Raw genomic sequence first — 24082 nt, 5'->3', positions numbered from 1 at the left:
TGTAAAGTTGGCCTGTGGCAGGGCTGCTGGTGTCAGGCACCATTTGACTCACTGTCTATCGCACAGATCTGAGTGAGGAAGAGGTAACCAGCCCTGCCTTCTCAGTACCAAACGTACCAAACTCTCTCCTTAAAGTGGTGAAAAACGTTTGCAGTGAAACTTGGAGGCCCTGGGGGCAGACCGGGAAATGACAGGCCCTCCTGCCAGTCTGGAATCCCCAAAATCAACCCTAAAGCGGAAAAATCAGACTCGGATGTGAAGAGAATCTCCTAATCTCAATTTTGCCTCTTTCTAAGCTGCGACTTTAAGCAAATACTTAACACCTCTATGAACGTGTTTCCTTATCTCTGAAATGGGCGTAGGAAGGCCGGGCTAACCGGACAAAGACGCCGGCGCCAGGCAGGCGTTCACGAGCCTTCCCCATCGCCTCCGGGGAGTCCGAGGGCGGACTACTCCCTGCCCCTCCAGCTGGGCCTGAGGCCGGGGGGCTCCGACTCCCCTCGCGCCCCACTTCCCTGGGCCATCGTCAGACGGGCTGTGGCGCCCCCGCCACCCGCGGCGTTTCAGGCCCCGGGCCCGCGGCTCGCAGTCGGCTCGCGGGGCGCTGGGGCGCCGCGGCCGCAGGGCCACGGGCGGGGCGAGGCTCCCCAGGCAGTGCTCGGAGCCGGATCGGGTGTTCCGAGCCACCAGGCCGAGTCAAGTGCGCAGCCGGCCCGGCCCAGACCCCTCCCGCCGCCGCCGCCGCCGCCCCCGCGCCTCCCACGCGCGGCCTCCAGGGACGCACACCGGGCCCCCCGGGCCCACGCGGCGGGCGGAGCGAACCGGGGCCTTTGTGTTCAAACCGCCCAATGGGCGGGGGCGGTGGGCGGTGACGCGGGCGGGGCCCGGCCAATGGGCTGCGGCCTGTCAGCGTTGACTGGCAGGCGCACACATACACACTCGGCCACGCGCGCGCCGGCCGGCCCCACTCGCGCAGCGCGGTTGTGCGCGGGTCGCATTGTCTGCCGCGCCGTCCCGCCCGCTGGCCTCGCCCCGCTCCGCCGCTCCCCGCGCGCCCCGGGCCCCTCGCCGAGCGCGGCTCGCGGGATTCCGACGCGGGAAGGGGGCGCGCCCGGGCGGCGCAGCGGGCCTCGGACGCCCACGGCCCCGCACGGAGCAGCCGCGGCAGCAGGTAACCGCCGGCCGTGGGCCTCTGGCGGGCGGGCGAGCGGGGCAAAGGGTGGTGGGCCGGCCGCGCCCGCCTCTCCGCGGCGCCCGGGCCCGGCCCGACCCCGGGGTCATCGTCGGGCCGCTCCGGCCAGGGCCGAGCTGCCCAGGCCTGGTCCTTCCTCCCCTGGCCAAGCTGGGCCGCGCTCCAGCCCCACCCGGCGCACGCCCCTGGGCGGGTGGGGAAGGGCCAGCGCGGGCCGGGCCAGCCGCCCTGACTCATCCCCGCAGCCCGCCCCCTGGCCAGCCCGCAGGGCGGATGTCTCCAGGCGGGACTTCCCCGGGCACAGCCTCCCGAGAGGAGGGGAGCAGAAGCGGGCTCCCTCGGACCGGCCCAGGGCAGTGCCTGTGTTTTCGTGCCAGGCAGGCGGTTTCCAGGGACAGGCAGTTCTCTGCCTCTGCCTGTCAGACTCTGGGAATAGGAGGAAGGCCCATTCTGTTCCGTTCTTAAAAAAAGAAACCAAACAAATAGGAGGCGGGAGTGTGACTTAGAGCAGAACCGCAGGGAAGGCGCGTGGTTGCTTAAAAAAAAATCAAAAGTCCCGTCTCTGCAGGTTCAGCCCTTTAGGGAAGATGGAGAAGGGAGTTAGCACCTGCAGCGTTTTACAGGCCCCATGAGGGAAAGTAGTGTGAAAACGCCCCGTGGAAGACGCCCAAGATCTAGGTTAAGTCTGAAGACTGGCTGGGTACTGCCGTAGAAGTTTGTGGAGAGGGTGTGGGGAAAGGTGGAGTTGAGAAACGGAAGTGGTTCACCTCAGAAGTGAGGAGGGATACTTAAAGGTTTCTGAATTGTGTGTGTGTTGGTGAGGGTGGGGTCTTCTGATATGCAAAAGATCTGAGCTCCCAGAGGCTCTTGTTTTGTTTTGGAGGATTCAGACTTTGACCTTTCTCATCTTCTGAAACCCAGACTCAGTTGCAAACTGTTTCATGATTTGGGGACTACAGGAGAGACTGGGAGGGTGGAGGAGGGTGCCGACTGCTGACAGTTTCCTACCACGCCCCGCCCCCCCACCCCCACCCCATACACCTCCCTCTGAATATTTATATTCTTGCCAGCAGCAGCTTGAGTTGGCAGAAACATTGCTTTGTTTCTGCCCCAGGGTGAAGGCTTGCTTCATCCACTTCTGCAGGCAGGGGCGAAGAGGAGGAGCCTATATGGGCATCTGGAGCTTTCAGGTGGGGAGGGCAGTCATGAGGGTGGAATTGCCTTATAAGGAGTGGGATATAGAAAAGGACCCAGGCTAACTTCCTGCTTTGATGACGACCAGTTGGTCCCTTTACCAACACCCGCTAAAAACCACAGGGAGATGCCAGGTGGGCATCTCAGCTGGGAAAACACCAATAAGACCAAGACATGAGGCTGCTTGTTTTTCATAAGAGGACCTTCTAGAATTCTCCAGCTGGACTAACCAGACCTTCTGGTTTCCACAGTCTTGAGTTGGGAAATCTTCGAGTCTGTGCCCTCTGCACTACCTAGGGAACTAACAGTTTAAATATCCACCAGGAATATTAGAAGGGATAATAAGTCACAAATACTGGGGACTCTTGAGCAGGCCTGAGTATAACAAAGACTTTGTGACCTGGGCAGCAAAGGCACCACGTTGAGACTCCTTACATTGGTAATCTGAGATTCTGAATTTGGGTTTCTTTCTTTTCTTTCTTTTCTTTCTTTTCTTTTCTTTCTTTCTTTCTTTTTCTTTCATTTGGGTTTCTATATCTGAAAGGCTTATTAATCCTCCTCTGGTTGTAGAATGAATGCTGCCTTTGGCCTGGTCTCCTCACCTTGACCTCCTTTGAGTCCTAGATATCAATTCCAGAGCCTTGATTTCTCACCCTACGTGGTGACTTGTTCCCTCCGGCAGAGATTGACTGTAACCCCACACTGCTGCTCCACCTTCCAGTTTTGTTAATTTGTTAACAAGTATCTGTCGTGTGACAACTCTGTCTACAGCCTGTTCTGAGCATATTTGAAGCTATTAAAGACTCTCCTTGGGGACATACAACACATTCCTTAAGCAACTTGAAAACTTTATGGTAAAGGGGAAAGACCCAGGCTGTGCCACCTGTCCCATCTGAGCCCAAACCCTGCCTCTGTCATTCATAGGCTGGGTGACTGTGGGCATGGTCACCAATCATCTCCGTGTCCCAGGTTCCTCCCTTGCACAATGACAGTAATGGTACCTCTTGTGTTCACAAAGATCAGAAATGGGTGTAAGGAGCCAGGTACCTAGGAGGCATTTCACACAGTATTTTGTCCTCCCTGTCACCATCCTGTCAGGATGCACTGATGTTGCAGTACAGTAACCACTTGGGGGACACAGCCTTCACACCTTCAGGATGTATAGGGGGAGCTTACCAAGAGAAGGTTTTCTCCAGTCCGAGTTGGGTTGGTGCCCTGAATCAATGAGTACAAATACAAGGAAAAGAAAGTGTGTCTCCTTTAAGAGAAATGACTGGAAAGAGCGCACACGGTTCTAGGGGGAGGGCAGCATGGTAGGATGGCTGGACCGGAGGGTCTGTGCATGGCAGCAGCGATCAAAGGCATTCAGTTAGCATCTATTGCATGCCTATCATGTTCTATGTGCTCTGCTATGTGCCAAAGGTTGCAGAAGGTTGGGTTCTGTGTCTCATCAGTTCAGCAGTCAGGTAAACTAAAAATTAGAAAAGCTTGTGGGAAGCATCATGAGAGGCCACCCAGGTACTAAGTGAGCCCGAGGCAGAGTGGGAGGGTGGGTGCCAGGGGATGCTTAATAAATACTCCATGTCCCCTCCTCTCAGGCTGTTTGGGTTGAATGCACAGGGACCGATGTTCCCTGGGAAGCAGGTCCCCAGTGGGGAGCTGAGAACAAACCCAGGCCTCACATGTCCTCCTTTCTCTCCTAAGACTCTCTTCAGGAGGAAGGTCCCCATCCTACCTTGTCATGTCTCGCCGAAGCCAGCGCCTCACGCGCTACTCCCAGGGTGATGATGATGGCGGCAGCAGCAGTGGAGGAAGCTCAGTGATGGGGAGCCAGAGCACCCTGTTTAAAGACAGTCCTCTCAGGTAGGGCATTGCCGTCCCCCCACCACCGTGGATCACGCTGACCTGCACAGCATCTTCCTGTTACCACCTCATTAAGTAGAGATCAGATGCCCATGTCTGGATGAGGGGGAACACTCACACCCTTGAGGATGCCAGGATCCAGCACTCCTGATTTTTCTCCCCCTATTGTAAGCCAGGCTATTGCCCTCACATTCAGAGAACAGGAAGTGGGGAGGGGCAGCTTCAAGAATAAACCAGGCCAGAAACCCCCAAATTGCAAGTGGGGTTCACAGGAACCCGTTCTGCTATGGATGGCTGTGCCCTTCTGACCATCCTCTCCAGACCCATGCAGGCTTCAGCAGGGCCAGCGAAGCAACCGGAGAGAGGACCCAGTCTGAGGGGCATGGTAAATGAGCTAAAGCTGGCGTCCGCCTCATCCTGCCCCGCTTGCAGATATGAGGCCCAGATAACAGCTCATGAGGCTGTGGCTAGCCCTCGCTAGCCCTCGGAGGCCAGGTTGGGTTGGTCTGGGTTTTCAGCGGGTGGTAGAAGTTGCTAATACATCAAGAAGCATGAGAAGAAACTTTGGCTTTGAAGTTAGAGACCTGGATTTGAATCCTGACTTCATCCCTTAACTGCTGGTGAGATTTAGAGGAAATGGTGAGCAGAGAAAGCACCTGTGGTTAGCACAGTCAGGAGCTGGGAGCTGCTAGTTGCCTAGCAACAAGGGTGACCCACTCACCAGAGGCAGGCCCAGCGACTTGCTCTCCTGTTCCTGGCTGGGCTCACCTGCCTGTTCCCTGCCTCTCCCCTCCCGGCTGAACTCCCACAGGACCTTGAAGAGGAAATCCAGCAACATGAAGCGCCTCTCCCCAGCACCACAGCTGGGCCCCTCTTCCGACGCACACACCTCCTACTACAGCGAGTCAGTGGTCAGGGAGTCCTACTTTGGCAGTCCCAGGGCCACCTCCCTTGCCAGGAGTTCCATCCTAGATGATCACCTGCATGGTGACCCCTACTGGAGTGAGTATCGGAAACCTTCCTCCTGGGGCTTTTGCTTCCTTTGCTTCTAGTGGAAACTCAAGGTCGAAAATCTTCCCCTGAGTGGTGTCCTAACTGCTGCTGGGCCGGAGGAGGGGCTCCCTGTCTTCAGAAACCCTTGGAAAGAGGAGCCTGGTGCCTGACCCGCTCGGGCTGCTTCAGACAGCAAGGCAGCCATGGAGCTGCTCTGAGCCTGGAGACCCAGGGAGCTCGGGAGCAGCTCAGGGCAGTTCCGGCTGTCCATCACAGATGCTCCTCAGGGTGACCCACGAGGCCCTCCAGAATAGCCCCCTGGGAGCATCCCTCTGCCCCAGGAGAACCCTGCGTTCTTCCCTCCCCAGGTGAGGATTTGCGGGTGAGAAGGAGGAGGGGTACAGGTGGCACGGAGAGTAGCAAACTCAACGGGCTTGCTGAGGACAAGAGCTCTGAGGACTTCCTGGGCTCTTCCTCGGGCTACTCTTCTGAGGATGACTTTGCAGGTAGGTGACACCTGGGAGCCAACACTCCAGCAGGCCCTGGGGACCCTGGGGAGGGGGACTCCTGACAGCCCGAGAGAGCACACAGTATCTGGGCGGCCTCTCCACAGACCAGCTGGGCCTCCCCCGCCATGGCACCGTGGCACCCTGAAACCCAAGCCCAGGGTGGCCCTTGACACACTGTGATTGCCCTGTCCCCAGGGTTGGAGCAGCCTACTGTCATCTCCACTTCCAGCAAGTACTTAACATGGGGCTTGACCCCTTTAGTCCAGTTCTGAACGATGGTTTGGAGGATTACAGATGAGGAGAGGGACATAGACAAGAAGCTCAGGGGAAATTATGTGTCAGAAACCTATCACTCTGTTCCTCTGACAGACATTTACTGACCTGCTAGGTGCCAGGCCTGTGCGACACTCGGGGGATGCGAAGGAGAATGATGTGTGGTCTTAGCTCACAGTCTCTAGGAGAAGACAAATAGGATAGTCTCCCTATCCTTGGGCTCTTAAGAGTGAAGACAGGGCAGCCCGGGTGGCTCAGCGGCTTAGCGCTGCCTTCAGCCCAGGGCCTGATCCTGGAGACCCGGGATCAAGTCCCACATCAGGCTCCCTGCATGGAGCTTGCTTCTCCCTCTGCGTCTCTGCCTCTCTCTCTCTCTCTGTTATGAATAAATAAATTTTAAAAATCTAAAAAAAAAAAAGAGGACAGACTGAGCTGTGACCTGTCCGTCCCTGCAGGGTACTCGGAGACTGACCATCATAGTTCGGGTTCACGGTTAAGGAACGCCGTCTCTTGGGCAGCCTCTTGTTTCTGGATGGTTGTCACTTCTCCAGGTGGGTGCTGGCTATTCTGTGCATGATTATTTCCATTCTCTATGGCAGTCCGTCCTCCCCCCTTCTCCCTGTGGTTGGGCATTCCACCAAGAGACCATAGGACTGTCAGGGAAAGCTCATTCTGGAATAATCACTGGAAATCAGAAGCCATAGTAACAGTCTAGCATTCTCTAGTGGAAGGGCAGGAGCAGCCGTGGAGCAGGACGGAGGGTGTTGGCAGACCAGGCAGGTGGAATTGGAGGAGTAGGGTAGCCTCAGACAGGGCAGAGGAGCCCTGGCACATCAGTGTGGGGGGAGGGGCAAAGAGGGCTGCAGGTGGAGAGACCAGTGCTCTGAAACCGTGACCTGCAGGCCACTGGCTCAGGGTGACACTCAGGCTTTGCTGGTCCCTCTCCTAGGCCGGCTCTTTGGACTCCTCTACTGGTGGGTTGGCACCACTTGGTATCGCCTGACGACAGCCGCCTCTCTTCTCGATGTCTTCGTTTTAACCAGGTAAGCAAGACCCCCACTTTGACAATGAATCCAGAAGCCCTGAGACAGAAGGGACCAAAAAAGCTTCTAAACCCATATATATCCTTTCCCCGAAGGTCTTTGTCCCAGTCTACTTGAACATGCAGTAGGCTCCCCGGAGCCCCTCTTTGCCTGACAGATGATGGGACTGAGTCAGGTGTTTTCCAAACCAGTAGCTCTTCAGGAAGTATTCTGGAATTACCGTTCCTGTTCTTGGGTACTTCCTGCTAAATGCCAGCCCCATCCCACCACTTCTGAGTTTGGCCTGCCTCCTGCCAGTCAGGTTTTAGGCTCTGGCCAAGAAGTGGTGTTTCCATGGAGGTTCAGCTTCTTTCGTGGCCTCGTGCCAGTCTAGAACCCAGAGTCTCTGCTGTGTGTTCAGAAGTCAGGAAAAGGTGCTGCATGAGGATGCTGTGGGTTTATTTCCCAAGTCCCTGACCCAGCAGAGCCAGGAAAGAAAACTAAGCCAGGAAGTCAGGGTCCTCTGGTCGTTAATCCTGGCTGGATGGTTGGCCAGCTGTGCTGAGAAGAGGATCTGTGCCACCAAAAGAAGGTTCCTCATTTTTCTAAAATAGTGTTTAAGGAGTTGTATTTTTTTTTTCTAGAATTGCTTGCTTGGAGGACCTCTATATATGAAAATTTCAGGTTTTTCAAAGACCTCACTTTTTTGTTTTAATAACATCAATAAAATTCAGTCATAATTCTCCCCATTATTCTAAGACCTGAAGGGAAATCTCCAAAGTGTCCAATCCGGCCCTGGCAAGATGAGACACTCCAGGGCATCCCCCTCCAGCTCCAGTTAAGCACTCAGGAAAAGCCTCTGCAGACTCCCTATGGGGCTGCAGAGGCCCGAATGCCCTCTTGACCACTACCCTCATCCTCCCCCACCCCCGCTTTCCCTGCCATCCCCTCTTGTGGTCTAGGCGCTTCTCATCTGTGAAGACATTCCTGTGGTTTCTGTTGCTGTTGCTGCTTATGACTGGCCTGACCTATGGTGAGCTTCCCCGGCATTGCAGGGGAGGGGTAGCATGAGCATGCCAGGCCGAAATGGTGCTGGCTGAGCCCGAGGGGTAGGGCGGGGTGGGTGGGGGCTGGCGCTGAGTAGAGATGGGAAAACCAGAGCGACAGTGACCGCCTACAAGAAAGGGAATGAGGCAGGATGAGTGGGATCAGACTGAGCTGGAGCAACTCCCAGGCCCTAGGCTCTCCTGGGTCCTCACTGACCCATGCTGATTCTGAGGGTGTCCCGGGGTGAAAGGGGTATGCCCCAATCCACCACTGATCTTGTCCTGTTTGGGTGGCTGCACTGGACTGCCTGGCCTGTCTAGAGCATTCTTGGAGCCACCTGGGTCAGAACATGCCCTAGTACATGTTTTTACCCCTTTTATTGGGTAAAAACACTGTTACTACACTGTTATTAGTAGTCTTTTCCTCTCCATTCCAAATCAGGATGTAGTCTAGGTGAGTGAATTCTTGTTACAATGTCAAATTCAATCTTTATCTTCAGGATCAAAACAAAGTAGTAAAGAGAAGAATGCCTTTTTATAACTAACAGAGCTCATTTACAAGTTGCTTGACATTGTTCCAAACTCTATCCTAGGACTTTCATGTGTCTTACATAGTTGTAATTGTTTATATATTTTGTGTTCAGCTTGTAATTCGACATGTCGTGTCACAGGAGTCTCACAGTTCTATAGGAGTTGCCTCTATTGCCCCCAGGGTTTCAATGATTATATCAATCTGCAATTTATAGAGACCATAGTTTATTATTTGAGTTGGTTTTATAGGTTTAGCATCTACTCAACTTGTATTTATTAAATAGCAAGGTAGAAACATTTTCCAAGTGTTGATTTCATTTCCTTTTTGTTTCCTGTTACAACAGCTTGTTCATTTCCAGTGGAAACTGGGCATCACTCTAAAAATAATGATGCTCTACAATTGTATAGTGTTTTGTTCATGAGTTACCTCTGTTAATTTGCATTTCACTGTGGGTTTGATGGAGCTGATGTCCTGGCAGCAACATGCTGAGAGTGTGGAGGGTCTGAAAGGCTGGTGGAATGGCCTGCTCAGGGAGTGCATTTAGTGAGGCATGTCCAGAGGGACTGACTAAAAGCCCGATGAGGGGGTGCTTCCTGTTGCACTTGCTCACAATGATCGTGTGACGAGTGTGGTCTTACCGGGATGGAGACCCACTGGCTAATATGGCTTTTTAGGGGCCCTCATTCCTTCTCACACACACATGTGCATAGCTCAGGAGTGATTACAACACAAGCAGACAGATGACCCCTAAAGCAAGATGCAAGTGTCACTGTGGCTGTAGCCTTGTGCTGGGTCTTGGATCAAAAGCACCTTTTTTTTTTTCCCCCAAAAGCATCCTCTTATTGTCTTGTTTGATTCTCAAGCATTGCAGCCCATTAGAATTACCTGGGGAGGTGTTTTTTATTTTTTTTATTATTTTATTTTTTGTTTTTTTTTTTTCCCATAGGGTCCACTTTAGTTGGGCTTGAACTCATGGCCCTGACATCAATAGGCAGGCACTTAACCAACTGAGCCACCCAGTGCCCATCCTGGGGAGCTTTTAAGACTCACCTACAGGAGCACTGGGGTGGCTCAGTTGGTTGGGCATCCAACTCTTGGTTTTGGCTTAGGTCATGATTCGGGCTTATAGGATCAAGCCTCACAAAGGGCTCTGTGCTTCAGCATGGAGTTTGCTTCTTCCTCTCTCCCCCTCTCCCTACTTGCTCTCTCACAAAATCTTAAAAAAAAAAAAAAAACACAAACAAAAAAAACCCTCACCTAGAGAGGGATTCTTCAGTCCAGTGAATTCAGTGGGGCCAGATATTGGGTATTTTAAAAGTTTCCTGGGTGATTCTGATGGACATTTGGGGCTGAGAACCACCATCAGGGCCTCTGGTTCTACCCCAGGATCATCCCTAGCTTATTATAGCCACGTTCTCCAAGTTTTGCTGTCTACAGAAAAATGAGGATTCCTGAGGGATGTGCGAATGCATACACTCTGGGACTGTCAGGTGGATGTTGCTGCCTCAGAGAATGATGGGAACTTCCATCCCCCGTACTGCCTTCCAGCAGCACAGCTCACAGAAATGAGACAAGCTGCTAATAACTTGTGTTCATTAGGCCATCTTCAGCAGCTGTGCCTTCCTGCCTGGCCCATGGCCTGGATGACCCCCTGTCCTCTGTACAGGTGCTTGGTATTTCTACCCCTATGGGCTGCAGACATTCCACCCAGCTCTGGTTTCCTGGTGGGCAGCAAAGGGCAGCAGCAGGCAGCATGATGTGTGGGAGTCCAGAGATGCATCCCATTTCCAGGTGAGTATCTTACAGTTGTGGGTCTTCACTCTGCCCATTTGGAATTCATTTCCCTGCCCTTACACCTTATATATGGGGCTGAGAAGAGGCGCGGTCCTTGCTGGTAAACTGTCTTGTCTCCCAGGGTACCCCTTTCTCTACTGTTTGTGGTGGAGGTACAGGAGAGCAGTTTGCTTGTGCTTAAATAGGACTTCAAATTGACCCAAAGTTAGTTGCCATCTTAAGCACAGAAAACAAGAGGGATGAGACAAATCATTTTGTCTTTGTTCCTTTTCAGTAGTTTCATAAACATTTACTAAGCATCTTCTATGAATAATGTGCTGTTTGGTCAGTTGCCAGTTACAAGTAAATCACCCCTAAAATCAGCGCCTTAAAACTACAAGCATTTGATTAGCTCACGGGTCTGGATCATCTGGGTGGCTAGGCTGGGCTCCCCTGCGTGTCTGCAGTTGGTTGATGGGTCAGTGGGGGTGGGTTGGGTTAGGCCTGACCCAGCAGGCTGTGTTCCACACGTGTTTTTCTCGTCCAGCAGGATAGCCTGGTCTTGTTCTCATGGCAGCTGACCATGGTTCCATGAGAGCAAAATAAGGCCTAGATTCAGAACTGTCCTTTCCACCACATTCTAAGCCAAAGTCAATCTTAGAGCCAGTCTAGATTCCAAGAGGGGGACATAGACTCCAGCTCTTGATGGGAGTACCTGCAAAGCCACAGGGAGGAAGATAGAACAAGGGCCACTTTTGCAGCCCAGGCTGTGTCCTCAGGGAGCCTGCAGTCCAGTGGGGGTAACAGGTACACAGACAATTTGAGTGTGTGCATGCAAAAATGAAAACTCTTTACTCCCTAAATATATTTGAATTTTGCTTGTATCTTGCTGAATAGTTAGTTGAGTAACACATTTTTCATCATTTATTTTGGTGGATATTACTTTCCTGACCCTCATGTTACCATTTCATTAAAATGACCTGTTTTGGCATTATAACTTTCCCTTTTTTAATCATTAGTAAAAATGTTAAATACAATTTCGGGACCACCTTTTCTGAGAAAAGGGAGAGTATATCTTTGTACTCGCTTACACGGACATAAAGACACCAATGAAAATCGTTGGTTTGGTAGTTGAGGGGACCAGGTAGATAGGGACACAAATTAGGAGAGTGACTTTTTAAAACATTTTTAGAAGATTTTATTTACGTATGTATGTATGACACAAAGACATAGGGAGAGGGAGAAGTAGGCTCCCCACAGAGAGCCTGATGTGGGATTAGATTCTGGGACTTCGGGATCATGCCCTGAGCCAAAGGCAGATGCTCAACCACTGAGCCACTCGGGTGTCTTTTTTTTTTTTTTTTTTTTTTTAAGATTTTATTTATTTGAGAGAAAGAGATAAAGCACAAGCAGGGGGAGCAGCAGAGGCATAGGGAGAATCAGGCTCCCTGCTGAGCAGGGAGCACAACACAGGCCTCAATCTCAGGACCCCAGGATCATGACCTGAACCAAAGGCAGACACTTAATCAGCTAAGCCATCCAGGTGCCCCAGAAGAGTGACTTCTTAACTCTTTGCTTTTTGAGTCCTGCAAATACACAGTCTACTTTAAAAGATTTAAAAAATCGGAAGCAGCTTCTGCACCCAGGAGGTCCCTGTCTCTAATGGACAGTTGACAAATTAGTTTTTCTCTTGGCAAAGATTTTTGTTCTTAAGCTAGCAAGTTTCTCAAACTTCATGGCATGCTGTTAGGAGCAACCCTCAAGTCCAAATGACTTATATTCTCTTTACTTGGGCCCTCCAATTAAAGAGAAGAAAGCAAACCTTTTCAAACATTTTTGTCTATTAGCCATAGTTCTCTTGGACAAAGTGGGAGCTGCTGAGGTTAGCAACTGAACCCCCTGACCCCTTGCTTTCCAGCATGTGCACACATGTAGGAGGGGAGAGGGCTGGGGTTAGCTCAGCAGGCCACGCAGCCCCCTGCAGCTCCTTCTGGTTCTCTGCTTGGACCTGTCCCTCCATTTGGAGTGTCTCTGGGGAGGGATGTGTGTGCACACACCTGGCCCACACACACTCCTCCTTGGGGATCAAACCCTCCCAGACCACATGTGTCTGCATGTGTACTGCATTGTCGTGTCAGCGGACTTACGGCACCCTACCTTCTGGTGTACTCACCTACCTGCAGGGCACAGACTGTCCTCAGAGCCAGCGTGTGTCACATTCGGGTGTTTCTGGGATTCTCTTCCCTTCTGTTCAGGAAGCATTGTCGTCCTAGGTCACTCACCTTCATGGCTTTTCCCTCCCTACCCCGCCAGACTGAGCAGCGCATCTTGTCCCGGGTACACTCCCTGGAGCGGCGCCTGGAAGCTCTCGCTGCTGAATTTTCCTCCAACTGGCAGAAGGAGGCTATGCGGCTGGAACGTCTGGAACTGCGGCAAGGGGCCACTGGTGGAGGAGGCCACGTAGGCCTGAGCCAGGAGGACACCCTGGCGCTTCTGGAGGGGTTGGTGAGCCGCCGTGAGGCTGCCCTGAAGGAGGACTTCCGCAGGGACACGGCTGCTCGGATCCAGGTCTCTGAGCGTGAGCGAAGTGGCGTGTGGGTGACACTGTGGGTGTATAGGGGGAGGGAGGAGCCCCTACACACCCTGACATGAAGACAGCAGTGTGTCACTTGGGAGTTACCTCCTTTAAGCCTTAGTTCCCTCATGTAAAATGGAGGCTATGGTGTTTACCCTCGCTCCACCATCCGATTGTGAGAGCATGAGACTGTAGAGTGCCTGGCACAACAGGTGTGCAGTAGATATCAAAGGAGTCTTGTGTGTTTCCAAGAAGCACTGGAGCATAAAGGCCAGGACCTGAAGTTTACAGTCAGGCCTGGTTCAGATTCCAATCCCACCACTTACTGGTGGTTAAGTTTCTTCTGCCTATAACTCAGTAGAAAACCTCAGACACTCGCCTATGTCTGACAGGAAGAACTGGTCGCCTTGAGAGCAGAGCATCAACAAGACTTGGAAGACCTCTTTAAGAAAATTGTCCAGGCCTCCCAGGTTGGTGGGGCCCTGATCCAGTTCAACATCTGCTCTTGGGCTGAGACAGCTTGGCTCTCCCAAAGTGCCTGCTTAGACACCAGATGGGGTAGGGGTGTAGTCTCCTGACTTCTGCAGGAGCTGAACCCTAGGGCTCTGAAATGCTTCGCAGGGATGCGTTGGAGCATGCTTGATGAAGGGTTGCTTTCAAGAGGCCTGTTGTGTTGGGTATAACATGCCAAATAAATGAGTGAATGAATGAATGTGTAAGTGTGGCAGCAGGGTGGCTCTCCCTAAGGACATTGACTAGGAGGTGTTTAAGGTTTTCCAAGGTGGGGCTGTGATTAAACAGACTCCAAAGGGAACAGATCCTGCTCTGGGAGACCAATTGCTCCGAGTCTGGCATTTATTGTATTTGTCCCTTTTTCCGGCTTACAGGAGTCAGAGGCTCGACTCCAGCAACTGAAGTCTGAGTGGCAAAGGTAATGGGCACTGCCATCTGGCCTAGGCCTGCTCCTCCCCCTGCTCTCCCCGCTGCCAACAGCGAGGCAGGCCTGGGGCGCAGAGCCCCAGAGCAGAGTTCAGATTGTGTTCTAAGCAGAGGGGATAGCCAAAACCTAGCTCAGAAACACCTGCATAGAGCCTATCCTTTAAGTAAAAGAAGAGGTTGGGAAGGGGGCCACCACAAGAGAATTGGGATTTGTGGGTTCATGTGTAGATACACCATCTTTTGTGCACAGGCTCATGCAGACAGCCTTCCTATGCCCCAGACAGCGGTATGTGGGGGTGGGGGTGGGGTGGGAAAGGCCAAGGCAGAGTGAACTATGGATCTGGGTTTAGAAAGGTAACAGGATAAGAATTCATTCTTCAGGATCAGACCAATTGTAGACACTGAAGCTATGTTCTACAGCCAGAGTCCCCAGGTGTAGGGCCTTGCATTCACCTGTCCATGATGGGCACACACTTCTATCAGGAGCCAATTAGGGGATTCTTTTGTGTTCTTCAGCATGGCCTTACCCCTCACCAGAGATCCAAGGCTTACTGTTTTCTCCTCTCTTTGGGAGTAGAATGACCCAAGAATCCTTCCGAGAGAACTCTATGAAGGAGCTGGGGCGGCTGGAGGGTCAGCTGACAGGCCTGCGGCAGGAACTGGCAGCCCTGAGCCTGAAGCAGAGCTCGGTGGCAGACCAAGTGGGCCTCCTACCCCAGCAGCTGCAGGCTGTGAGGGATGATGTAAGTTGGGACCATCCAAGTCCCCTGCTGAACACCCTGTCCTCTAAGAGTATCTGCCCTAAAAGCCTATGTGGCAAAGAGCCTCTTGCCCCGGTGGCCAGTTAGTCCCCCAGGTCCCTGCTTGGCATTTGGCACAGATGTTGGCTTTCTTTGACAAGAGTTCTTCCTGTTTTGTTTTCAGTAACCTGGAGGGTTGTTCACAACTCTTTCCTCCATGTGGGCTAGCAGGATCTGCTGGCCCTCCCCTCCCAGGCTGATGCTCCCTCCTACCTCCTCCACTCTAGCCAGGCACTACCCTGCCCTGGGCCAGCACAGCAACACTGTCCCTGTGAGCCTCTCAGAGACCTTTTTTTTTTGGTCCCTAGGTGGAGTCTCAGTTTCCTGCCTGGGTCAGTCAGTTCCTTCTCCGAGGTGGGGGAACCCGCACTGGGCTCCTTCAACGAGAAGAGATGCAAGCTCAGCTGCAGGAGCTGGAGAACAAGATCCTTGCCCATGTGGCCGAGATGCAGGGCAAGTCAGCAAGGGAGGCTGCTGCCAGCCTGGGGCTAACGCTGCAGAAGGAAGGCGTGATTGGGGTGACAGAGGAGGTGAGGACTGTATGGCCCCTGGAACATACCCACCCTGACATAGTGTTCTCCCTGGGAGCCATAGACCTGCACAGTCCCACACTGCCAGCTTCATGGTATGTTATAAGGCCTAAGTGACATGCGAGAGGCTCTGATGTTTGCTTTGGGGCTGGTAGGGGTGGGGTACACCTAGGTATGTGGCCCGTATGGCTGAACACCAGTGTGTGGTACAGGATAGGAGGGGCCTGTTCATGGGTCCCTGGCCCTCAGTAGTAGGGGGCTCAGGGTGGAAGAGTATTTCTCATGGCAGCCGCATGGATGCCTGTTTTAGCAGGTGCAGCGCATTGTAAACCAGGCCCTGAAGCGCTACAGTGAAGACCGCATCGGGATGGTGGACTATGCTCTGGAATCAGGAGGTGTGTGTGCACTCTACCCTTTGCCCAGTCCCCATGCTGGCTGGCCCTCTAGCATCTGCCGGGGCAGCCATGGTGCTAGGCCAGTGGGGCTTGAGATCAGCACAAAACACAACAAAGGCAAGTGAATAAGCTTGGAGAAGTCTGGATGAACTGAACACCATTCTTGCCCAGGGAGAAGCTGACATTTACAGTTACTTTGTAGTTGGGTACAGTTGAGGGATACAGACTAGGTCTGGGGCATCTGCCCTCCAGCCTCAGAGAGGACATGACAATAGTCATCCCCGCCTAGGTTCCTTGAGCTGGTGAGATGCCCCGGTGTATGGGTCTCTCCCCCTACCCCCCACTAGGGTTCAGTTCCAGGTGCCCACACTGCCTTGCTTTCCTGACTTAGGGGCTAGTGTTATCAGCACTCGGTGTTCCGAGACCTACGAGACCAAGACGGCCCTCCTCAGCCTCTTCGGCATCCCTCTGTGGTATCACTCCCAGTCGCCCCGAGTCATCCTCCAGGTAGGCACCCAAAGAGGGCAGCAGCAGGGGCCCCAAGCAGAGTCACCTACATAGCTGGAAACTCTCATCCTGGGTCAGCAAAAGCTGTGCCTAGCGTAAGCTTTGTCACCAGCCTTATGCTGACCCAGCTTCCTTCCTCTCCAGCCAGATGTGCATCCAGGCAACTGCTGGGCCTTCCAGGGGCCCCAGGGCTTTGCCGTGGTTCGCCTCTCTGCCCGCATCCGCCCCACTGCTGTCACCTTAGAGCATGTCCCCAAGTCCTTGTCGCCTAACAGCACCATCTCCAGTGCCCCCAAGGACTTCTCCATCTTTGTGAGTCTCTACCAAGGATAAAGCTGGGATTGGTCTTTGGGAGGGAGTATATTAGGAAGAGTGCGGCAAGGTGGGAAATGGTTCCCAGTCCCAGTTATCTTAGGCTGTGCTGGAAGAAACTGGGCACAGGGCTTGGGCCCCCTGCAGTCCCGCCAAGGCTCCTGCCTGATCTGCTCATGTGGGAGGGGACCAGTGTGGGAGCAGGAAGGGGAAGTGTTCCTCCCTGGGGGACTAGGGCACTTGTTCTAAGAGCAAGATCTTCTCTCCATCCCTTGTTCTCTTCTCAGGGGTTTGATGAAGATCTGCAGCAAGAGGGGACACTTCTTGGCCAGTTCACCTATGACCAGGATGGGGAGCCCATTCAGACCTTCTATTTTCAGGTATGGGACGCTGCTATGCTAACAGAGGTGACATTCTGAACACTTACCCTGGGCCAGGCACCGGGGGCTTAGGGCAAGAAAAAGTATAGCCCCTGCCTTCCCAGAGCTCAAGGTAGGGAACAGACTCCCATGCTCAAGAGGCATGGAAGAGGTACCACATAGATGTCTGCACAGGGGAGGGCCCATCCCGGTTAGAGCAGTTGTCTGAGGGTGGCCCAGTTGGGCTTCAGGCAGTGCAGCATGGCTAGGGGGCAGAGGGAGGCTGTTTGCCTCAGTTTGAGTGGGCATCAGTCTCCCAGCCCCTTGTTGGAAATGGAGATTCCCAGTCTCTACCCCGGGAGATAGGCTCCTAGGTTTTAAGAGCCCTAAGGAATCAATGTTCTAATAAGCAGCCCAGATGTATGCTGAGCAGGGGGCTTAAGCAGTATACCAGGGATGAAGAATTGGGTGAGATGATTAAGGGACAGTGGTGGGAAGGGAGGCTGTAGAGGCAGGCCTAGCCATCAGGCCAAACACTTTTGGCCCTCAGGGCTGGGCACTGCCAGGTTTTAGACAGATAAGTGACAAGGCATTGTAGGAAGATCGCTATGACTGTGTAGAAATGGACAAGACCAGTCAGGAAGTGGTTGCAGAAAGAGAGTGTGAGGAGGTGGGAGGCCAAGGGTCAGGTTGGACAGAAGAGGGGAGGGGGAAGGTGAGGATGGCTCCCAGGTGCCAAGAGGCAGGCTAATGCAGGAGGGGGTTTGGCCACCAAGTCTGAGGCAACTGTGGAACAGTCTAGTGGAGCCATCAGGGGACCCAGATATCACCCTGGAGCTGACAGCTCTGTCTATATAACTGAGCCAGTGGAGTGCTTGCGACTTCTCAGCATGTGTGTAGACTGAGCCTTTAGGAGAAGGCAGAGGACAAGAGGCTGTGTGGAAGGCCAGAGGGAGACAGGAAGAACAGGAAAACGCTGTGCCTATTGGCATCAAACCCAGGGAACTTTGCTCCAAAGCTTACTTAAAAAATGTGAGTTTTTGAGCAAAGAGGATAGAGGCCTACTGAGCACTTAAGAAAAATTCTATTTCAGAGTAAAAGGAAATTCTGTCCACTGACAGTGATAACTCGTGTGAATCTGTCAGTATGGGATGAATCTAGCTGGTCCTCAACTACAAGGCCATTTTTATGTGGCTGTGGGTCAGTGGCCCCTAGAGGACCTCTGAAGCTCCTGGGGCTCCTTGGCTCAGAGGGTGGAAATTCTGCTCCATGGTCTGAAGATAGGGGCTTTGAAGTCTACTTCTCTGTGGAGACCTATGGGTGGGGGGAGTGCATCTGGCCCTGGGCATGGCTGTCCTCCTTCCTGTCCTCCTGTCAGTGAGGTCTGAGGACTTGGACACTCACTCCTAATCCCTTCTTTCTCTACCCAGGACACTAAAATGGCCACATACCAGGTGGTGGAGCTTCGGATCTTGACTAACTGGGGCCACCCTGAATACACCTGCATCTACCGCTTCCGGGTGCATGGGGAACCCACCTACTAGGCCTTCTCTGCTGTGGCCAGCCAGCTGGGAGGCCAGCCCCTCTCAGCATGTGCCCCCTTCTCTGGGAGTGGGAGAGCAGCACCCTTGCCACTCTTCCCCACATGCTTGACCAGTGCACTGACTTCCAGGAGCAAGAACCGCTGGCCCAATGGAGCTGAGAAAGAACATGCAGGGCTTTCCTAGCAGCAGGACAGCTTGAGGTGGACAGCAAGTTCCAGCATCCCTTTTCTCTGTCCTCCTTGTGCCAGGCACTGGGTGTCTACTTCCCCTTCTTGGGAGGATGTATATATGTAGCATATTGTGGGGGATTGAGACAGGGAAAGAAGCAATGAGTGGACATGTTCCAGCAAAGGTGGGTGAAACCTGTCTGCCCCTTAACCAAGATGGGGGGCTGGCACCCAGGGAGCTGCTGTGGGTAGGCCTGTGAATGAATCAGGTGCCAAAGCTGGGGATGGGATGAGTGAGGGCCTGGGGCAAGTGAGCTGCCCCCATCCACAGGCAGGGAAGTAAGGTCCTCTGGGAAGAAAGTGTTCATGGTACAGGCTGGGATTGAGCCCCTGGCAGGAAACTCCTTGTACAGGACAGCCGGGCTCTTCCAGAAGTCTAGTGCCATCAACTTAAGGGAGCTTGACCTGTGAGGTCCCCAAAAAGCCTCTATACACTGTATTTGTTCTGGGTCAAAGTGGGCCATTGGGCTTCTCATACTCTTGAGGCTTTGGCTCCTGTGAGCCTCTGAGGGGCCAAGGGCCAGCCTGTAGGATTCCCTGTCTGCTGGGACTAGTTGCTTTCTCTCTCCCCTGATGCTGGGACCTGGGTCCACTTTGCTCCTCATTCCTGCTAGGGCCTGCCTATGCCCCAGAGCAAGCTTGCCATATTCCCCCAGGGTGCAGGGAGCCTAGACTGGTCTTTTGAGGCTATAAGCAGCTGGGGTAAGCTTAAAAGGGTGGGGAGCAGGGTACTCCCCAAGCTCTTGGTGACATTTAAGGTGTCATGGTAGGAAGAGGTCTGTCTGTACTAGGGGCCCCATCCCAAACAGGTGCCTGACTCTAAGGGCCCTGATCTTCAGCTACCCCCTTGGACTCTTTCAGCTCTTTCTCAGATTGTTTCCTTTCTGGCTCATTTCCTAGGGGGTGCGGCCTTCAGGGGTGGTAGGCTGGGGAAGAGACGGCTTTTAGACCCAGCAGGCCCTGCTGTATTATGTATATATTTTTTCAAGGTCTTTTTTAACTGAAAAGCTTTGGGCTTGATTCCTAGCCCCGTTCTGTGGGGCACTGGCTGATTTCAGTTCCTTGTAACCCGGCTGCTGAGAGGGGCTACTGTGGAGGCTGATCCCCAGATGGGCTCCTAGGGGAGGGAGCTGGAAGGAAGATGAGGCCCAAGGCTACCTGTGGTCCTTGGGCACCAGCCCCAGCCCAGACAACCAGGTTTTGTTTTGCGCTCTCCTGTCAAAAATGCTGCACTATTGGTTCTGAATTTTTTATCTCCAGATTCTAATTTATGCCTATGCAAAAAATAAATAAATAAATTATGCCCAGGATTCAGGGAATGTGTAGTTTTTATCTGGCATGGCAAGGGGGACGGACTCTGCTCTTAGGAAAACAAGAGAATGAACTCTGCACCAAAACAATGCCTCAAAGACTTAAAACTTTAGAAACCCAGGCTTCTCCACTACAACCCAGCAGGGATGGGGGACAGGATGGGCTTGAGGCTGGCCCTACTCTTTGATTCTGGGCTCAGGGGTTAGCAGAAGAAGGGAGGTGGCTTTATTAGCCCTCACGGACATCCCAGTATGAAGTGGGCAGCTTTTCCTGCATCTCTTGGTGCCACTTGAGCAGAAGGTAGAAGAATTTACCTGTTTCACTACTGACCACGTCTGCCTTCAGTACGGAACTGGACTCCACGGCGGGAACTGGACATTTGTCCCTTGTACCTGTGCTGGGATGGCACAAGGAGACGGGTTCCCTGAAGAGCCAGAACCTGTCAGCTCAGGGGAACAGGTCCTGGCCCTTCCTGAAAATATGTCCCCAGATTCACTGCCTCTAGTGAGCTGTTTAAAGGGCCAGGGGTGGTTTCACAACCATACTTCCCAACATATTCTGCTCCTGACTATGGCACCTGACCCAGGGCTGGTCCCCATCACAGCTGAGAAAACAGAGGTGGGGACAGGCCAGTAAGGAGGGGTTAAGAATAAACTGCCACAGGGATCCCTGGGTGGCACAGCGGTTGGGCGCCTGCCTTTGGCCCAGGGCGCGATCCTGGAGACCCGGGATCGAGTCCCACGTCGGGCTCCCGGTGCATGGAGCCTGCTTCTCTCCCTCTGCCTGTGTCTCTGCCTCTCTCTCTCTCTGTGACTATCATAAATAAATAAAAATTAAAAAAAAAAAAAGGTTAAACTGCCACAGAAGAGTACCAGGTGTGGTATAAATCCAGCCCTGAGGCCTTGGGCCAGTTAACTTCTCAGCTGTATGTGCCAGGAAAGAGCTGGTCCTATGGCTCACCCGCAGTGACTTCATTTTTCCTACTTCACTCAACACTTGCTCTACATCTAGAACTGCTTCTCAACAAAGGAGATACCCCCAGCTTCACCACTAAACAAGTGCCTGGAACATGGCTGTGCCCTTTGGGCCAGACATGTACCCTCTTCACACCTGCGCATGTTCAAATTCTACTGAACCCTCCAGGCACAGCTCTCACACCATTTTCTCCACAGCATGTCCCATGACCCCAAACCTGCACTGTGGCATATTCCTGTGACCTTATTCTGCAGCAGGGAGGCCAATGAAACAGAACAGGGGTCCTAACTGAACTAAAGAACGCCACAAATGCTAGCTGTACACACAGAAAGGTCAGGATTGGCTATTCGAGATAATCAATTAACAACTTTATTATTAGCTACAAAAGGGCTGGTGTTTTGTTCCAAAGTGAGAGTTGGTGGGGCTGAGACCCGTAGAGGACCTTGGAGTCCCTGTTAATGACAGTAAAACACTGTATTCAGTCAGCCCCTGCTAGCAGGTGTAGGCCTGGTGACCAGAGAGATCAGACCAACCTCCTGTGTGTCTGAGGGCAGAGGCCAGGGGAGATGCCAGAGCTTCCAAATGTAAAAAAAGGGGTTATTATGCTCTTAGGAGCAAAAGAGTTCAAACCAAACAAGGTCTCACCCTGGTGAAGTCCTGTGGAAACATGCACCCCACAGCACCTGCCACAGGGACAGAGCAGAGGGGTACTCAATGCTAGAGCCTTCCTCTTATGAAGGCACCAGTGTGCAACAATCCCTATAAGCAGAACCAGAGTCAAAAAGCAAGAAGTAAATAGCTAGCACACAAAGGAGCAGACGGGGGCCAAAGGACACAGGGTGGAGCAGCTGCCTACCAATGGCTGATGCAGCAGGAACAGACATGCCTACTAGTGGTACTGCTCCTCTGAGATTCTGTTTCCTAACCTAGAAAAATGGAACACCATCTCTCTCCTAGATGGTAGCTTCAAAATCAAAGCACATGAGTGAGGGAGACATCCAGCACAGCATAGCCACAGCAGAGAGACAGGTCAACACATTTCTCCCTTCAAGCCTGCCCACTGCCCCATGGACTCAGGAGCTGGCACAGCGGGAAGCCGCAAGGCACCTCCCACATGCAGGTCACATCAGAGCCTTACCACACAGTTTCTCACTGACCCTCACAACCACCATGACACAGGCATTTGTTTACCTCTCAGTCTAGATGAGGAAACAAGTTCAGGGAAGACTGGCAACTTGTCCAGTGTCACATCTGCCAGAGAGCCTGCATATGCCTGAGAGAAGCTGGGCTCCTCCCAACCCTGCCCTGCTCCGCAGGTGGGGGCTCTAGGGCAGGCACAGCCAGCGCTCCCCACAGCAGCACCTCCACCTGGAGGGCCTGGGCAGGGAACATCACACCATCAACTTGGAACAAACTTTTATTTTTTGTGCTGGTCTGGTCAGTCCATGGCCATGGGTCAGTGGTAACTGAAATAGGTGGAAGGAGGAGAGGGGAGGGAACCAGCAGTCGAGAAGCAGGAAGAATGGAGAAGGGTCAGGGATGGGAGGGAGGCAAGGCTGAGGAAGGACCCAGCCAGCTGGGTGTCTGCCCTGGCTAGAAAGAACACATCTCCACCCACCGGTCCACCCTAAACCGAGGGCTTCTGGCCACAGCTCAGGCCAGTCTGGTTTGGACCCCACATTGCCATCTCTGGCCTGAGTGACTCTGACCCCACCCCCACCCCAGGCAGTGAATATTCTAGAGGGCTGAATGATGGTCTGTGCTGGACCTGAAAGAATCTTTCACTACTCCTACCTGCCCTGCCCACACCCCAAATGGGGCTTCCCAAACTGGGGCTCAGGCCCTTCCCTGTTGTGCTCCTATAGCAGCCATGCTGGGTCAACATAGTGGGGCTATAGTGAGGAAGGAGGTGTTCCAGTCCTGGCCTGGCTCAAAGGAACACCTCGCACCCCCACCAATAGGAGGTGCTGGTGAGTGTGACCCAGAGCAAGCCAATCCTAGTCTAGGTCAGCAGTGCCCCAAAACCCAGCAAGATTCATAGAAAGTTCAAGGGCCAGAGCCTCCAGCTCAGAATCAGCAAAGCAGGAGTTGCCCTGGCCTGGCCAGGCAAACACAGGATTGTCTCCAAGGGGAAAGAAAACCATAAGCTGTCTTTGGGTCAGTGGCAAGGGTCAGAGTTAGGGGCAGGGAGGAGGGTCCTACAATCCAAGTGCCACTCCCCTCCACACATCTACAGGTTACAGCTTAAGAGCTTTTGGCATTACCTGTTTTTGGGCTTAAGGGTGGAAAAATGGAAGAGAGAGGGGAAAACAGGAGGCCACTACTCTCCATTCTGTTGAAAGCCCCCCTAGTCCCAGAAGGCATGCTCCCTGCTCTGGTAGCAGCACTTATGAAGCCCCTAAGCCCCGAGTCCGGCTCTGTGGAGGGCTCTGGGCGCAGAGGAGTGAGCACAGGGGAGGACGGCAAGCACAGGAGACAAGGGTGCTCTTTAGCTCCTGAAAGCCCCTAAAAGTTGTCAGAGACACACAGACAGATGGACAGATGGGCAAGCAGCCAGCTCCTGGAGGCTGGTGGCCAGCTCATAGAGGAAAAAAGGAGAAAGACTGCCAGGGCCCTGACCGGCTGCACTTCTATACCACACACGCACACACACACACGCACACGCACACATATGCACACACGTGCACACACACACTAGAGAGAGAGAGAGAGAGAAAGAGAGAGAGAGAGAGAGAGAAAGAGATAATAAAAAGAATAAAAACTAAGGGCCCAGATGTACAAAAAATGGGAGTAAGGAAGAAGGCAGGGAAGAAGGTGGATGATGGTCAGTCCTCCAGAAGTCTGGCCACCTTCCTCAGCTTATAAATTACAACCCCTCTGGAAAATGGGGGTGGTGGAGGAGTGGGGAATGATGAGGCTCCAGCTGTGGCCTGGGGGAGGGCGGGTGGTGGTCAGAGCTGCTTTGGCTCATCTGGTGGAACAGTGGCCAGAGTACAAGGATCCCTTGGGTGGTGGGGGTGGGCCAGGGGAGATTCAGCAGCCGCTGGCAGGAGTCACGCAGGCCCCCTGGGACTTCACTTTGTGACGCTGGCCCCCCCGTCGCCGGCCCCCGCTGCTGGGCTTGGGCTGAAAGGGAGAAAGAAGGAGCTTGAGAAGTAGTAGCCCACTGGGAACAGGGCAGGACAGCAGAGGGGCAGGAGAAAAGCGAGCA

At 53.2% G+C, this 24082-nt stretch overlaps 2 protein-coding genes across 9 annotated transcripts in view; one reads left to right on the top strand and one right to left on the bottom strand.

The window, feature by feature from the left end:
• The first annotated feature begins 895 nt into the window (after window positions 1-895).
• SUN2 (Sad1 and UNC84 domain containing 2) lies at window positions 896-19895 on the top strand. Of its 2 annotated transcripts, none has more exons than XM_072746244.1 (18): window positions 896-1171; window positions 4091-4249; window positions 5061-5251; window positions 5611-5748; window positions 6480-6575; window positions 6974-7067; window positions 8009-8079; window positions 10291-10415; window positions 12711-12965; window positions 13365-13442; window positions 13860-13903; window positions 14489-14654; window positions 15020-15241; window positions 15552-15636; window positions 16028-16143; window positions 16288-16455; window positions 16743-16835; window positions 18245-19895. In XM_072746244.1, the coding sequence occupies exons 2-18, from the start codon at window positions 4128-4130 to the stop codon at window positions 18356-18358; spliced, it is 2178 nt and encodes a 725-aa protein (XP_072602345.1). In that variant the 5' UTR covers window positions 896-1171; window positions 4091-4127; the 3' UTR covers window positions 18359-19895. The 2 variants fall into 2 exon arrangements, with proteins under 2 accessions (XP_072602345.1, XP_072602344.1); XM_072746243.1 differs by having other exon boundaries at window positions 938-1171; window positions 15555-15636.
• Window positions 18242-24082, bottom strand: part of GTPBP1 (GTP binding protein 1) — a 30245-nt gene continuing 24404 nt past the window's right edge. For 5 of the 7 annotated variants that reach the window (XM_072746246.1, XM_025984258.2, XM_025984256.2 and 2 more), the window contains one exon: window positions 21218-23997. In XM_072746246.1, the coding sequence (XP_072602347.1) occupies window positions 23905-23997 (93 nt within the window). In that variant the 3' untranslated portion in view covers window positions 21218-23904. Of the gene's footprint in view, window positions 20294-21217; window positions 23998-24082 lie in introns of those variants that run through there. The other 2 variants (XM_025984257.2, XM_072746248.1) reach the window with 1 other exon arrangement.

The sequence above is a fragment of the Vulpes vulpes genome, unplaced genomic scaffold, assembly GCF_048418805.1.
Source record: "Vulpes vulpes isolate BD-2025 unplaced genomic scaffold, VulVul3 u000000677, whole genome shotgun sequence".
NCBI lineage: Eukaryota > Metazoa > Chordata > Mammalia > Carnivora > Canidae > Vulpes > Vulpes vulpes.
Note: the sequence above shows the minus strand (reverse complement) of the source record. Positions and strands in the feature narration are given on the sequence as shown.

Coding starts and splice junctions, on each gene's coding strand:
- SUN2 (XM_072746244.1), top strand. CDS start 4,128: ATGTCTCGCCGAAGCCAGCGCCTCACGCGCTACTCCCAGGGTGATGAT. Junction 4,250..5,060: donor TTTAAAGACAGTCCTCTCAG/GTAGGGCATTGC, acceptor GAACTCCCACAG/GACCTTGAAGAGGAAATCCA. Junction 12,966..13,364: donor ACACGGCTGCTCGGATCCAG/GTCTCTGAGCGT, acceptor TATGTCTGACAG/GAAGAACTGGTCGCCTTGAG.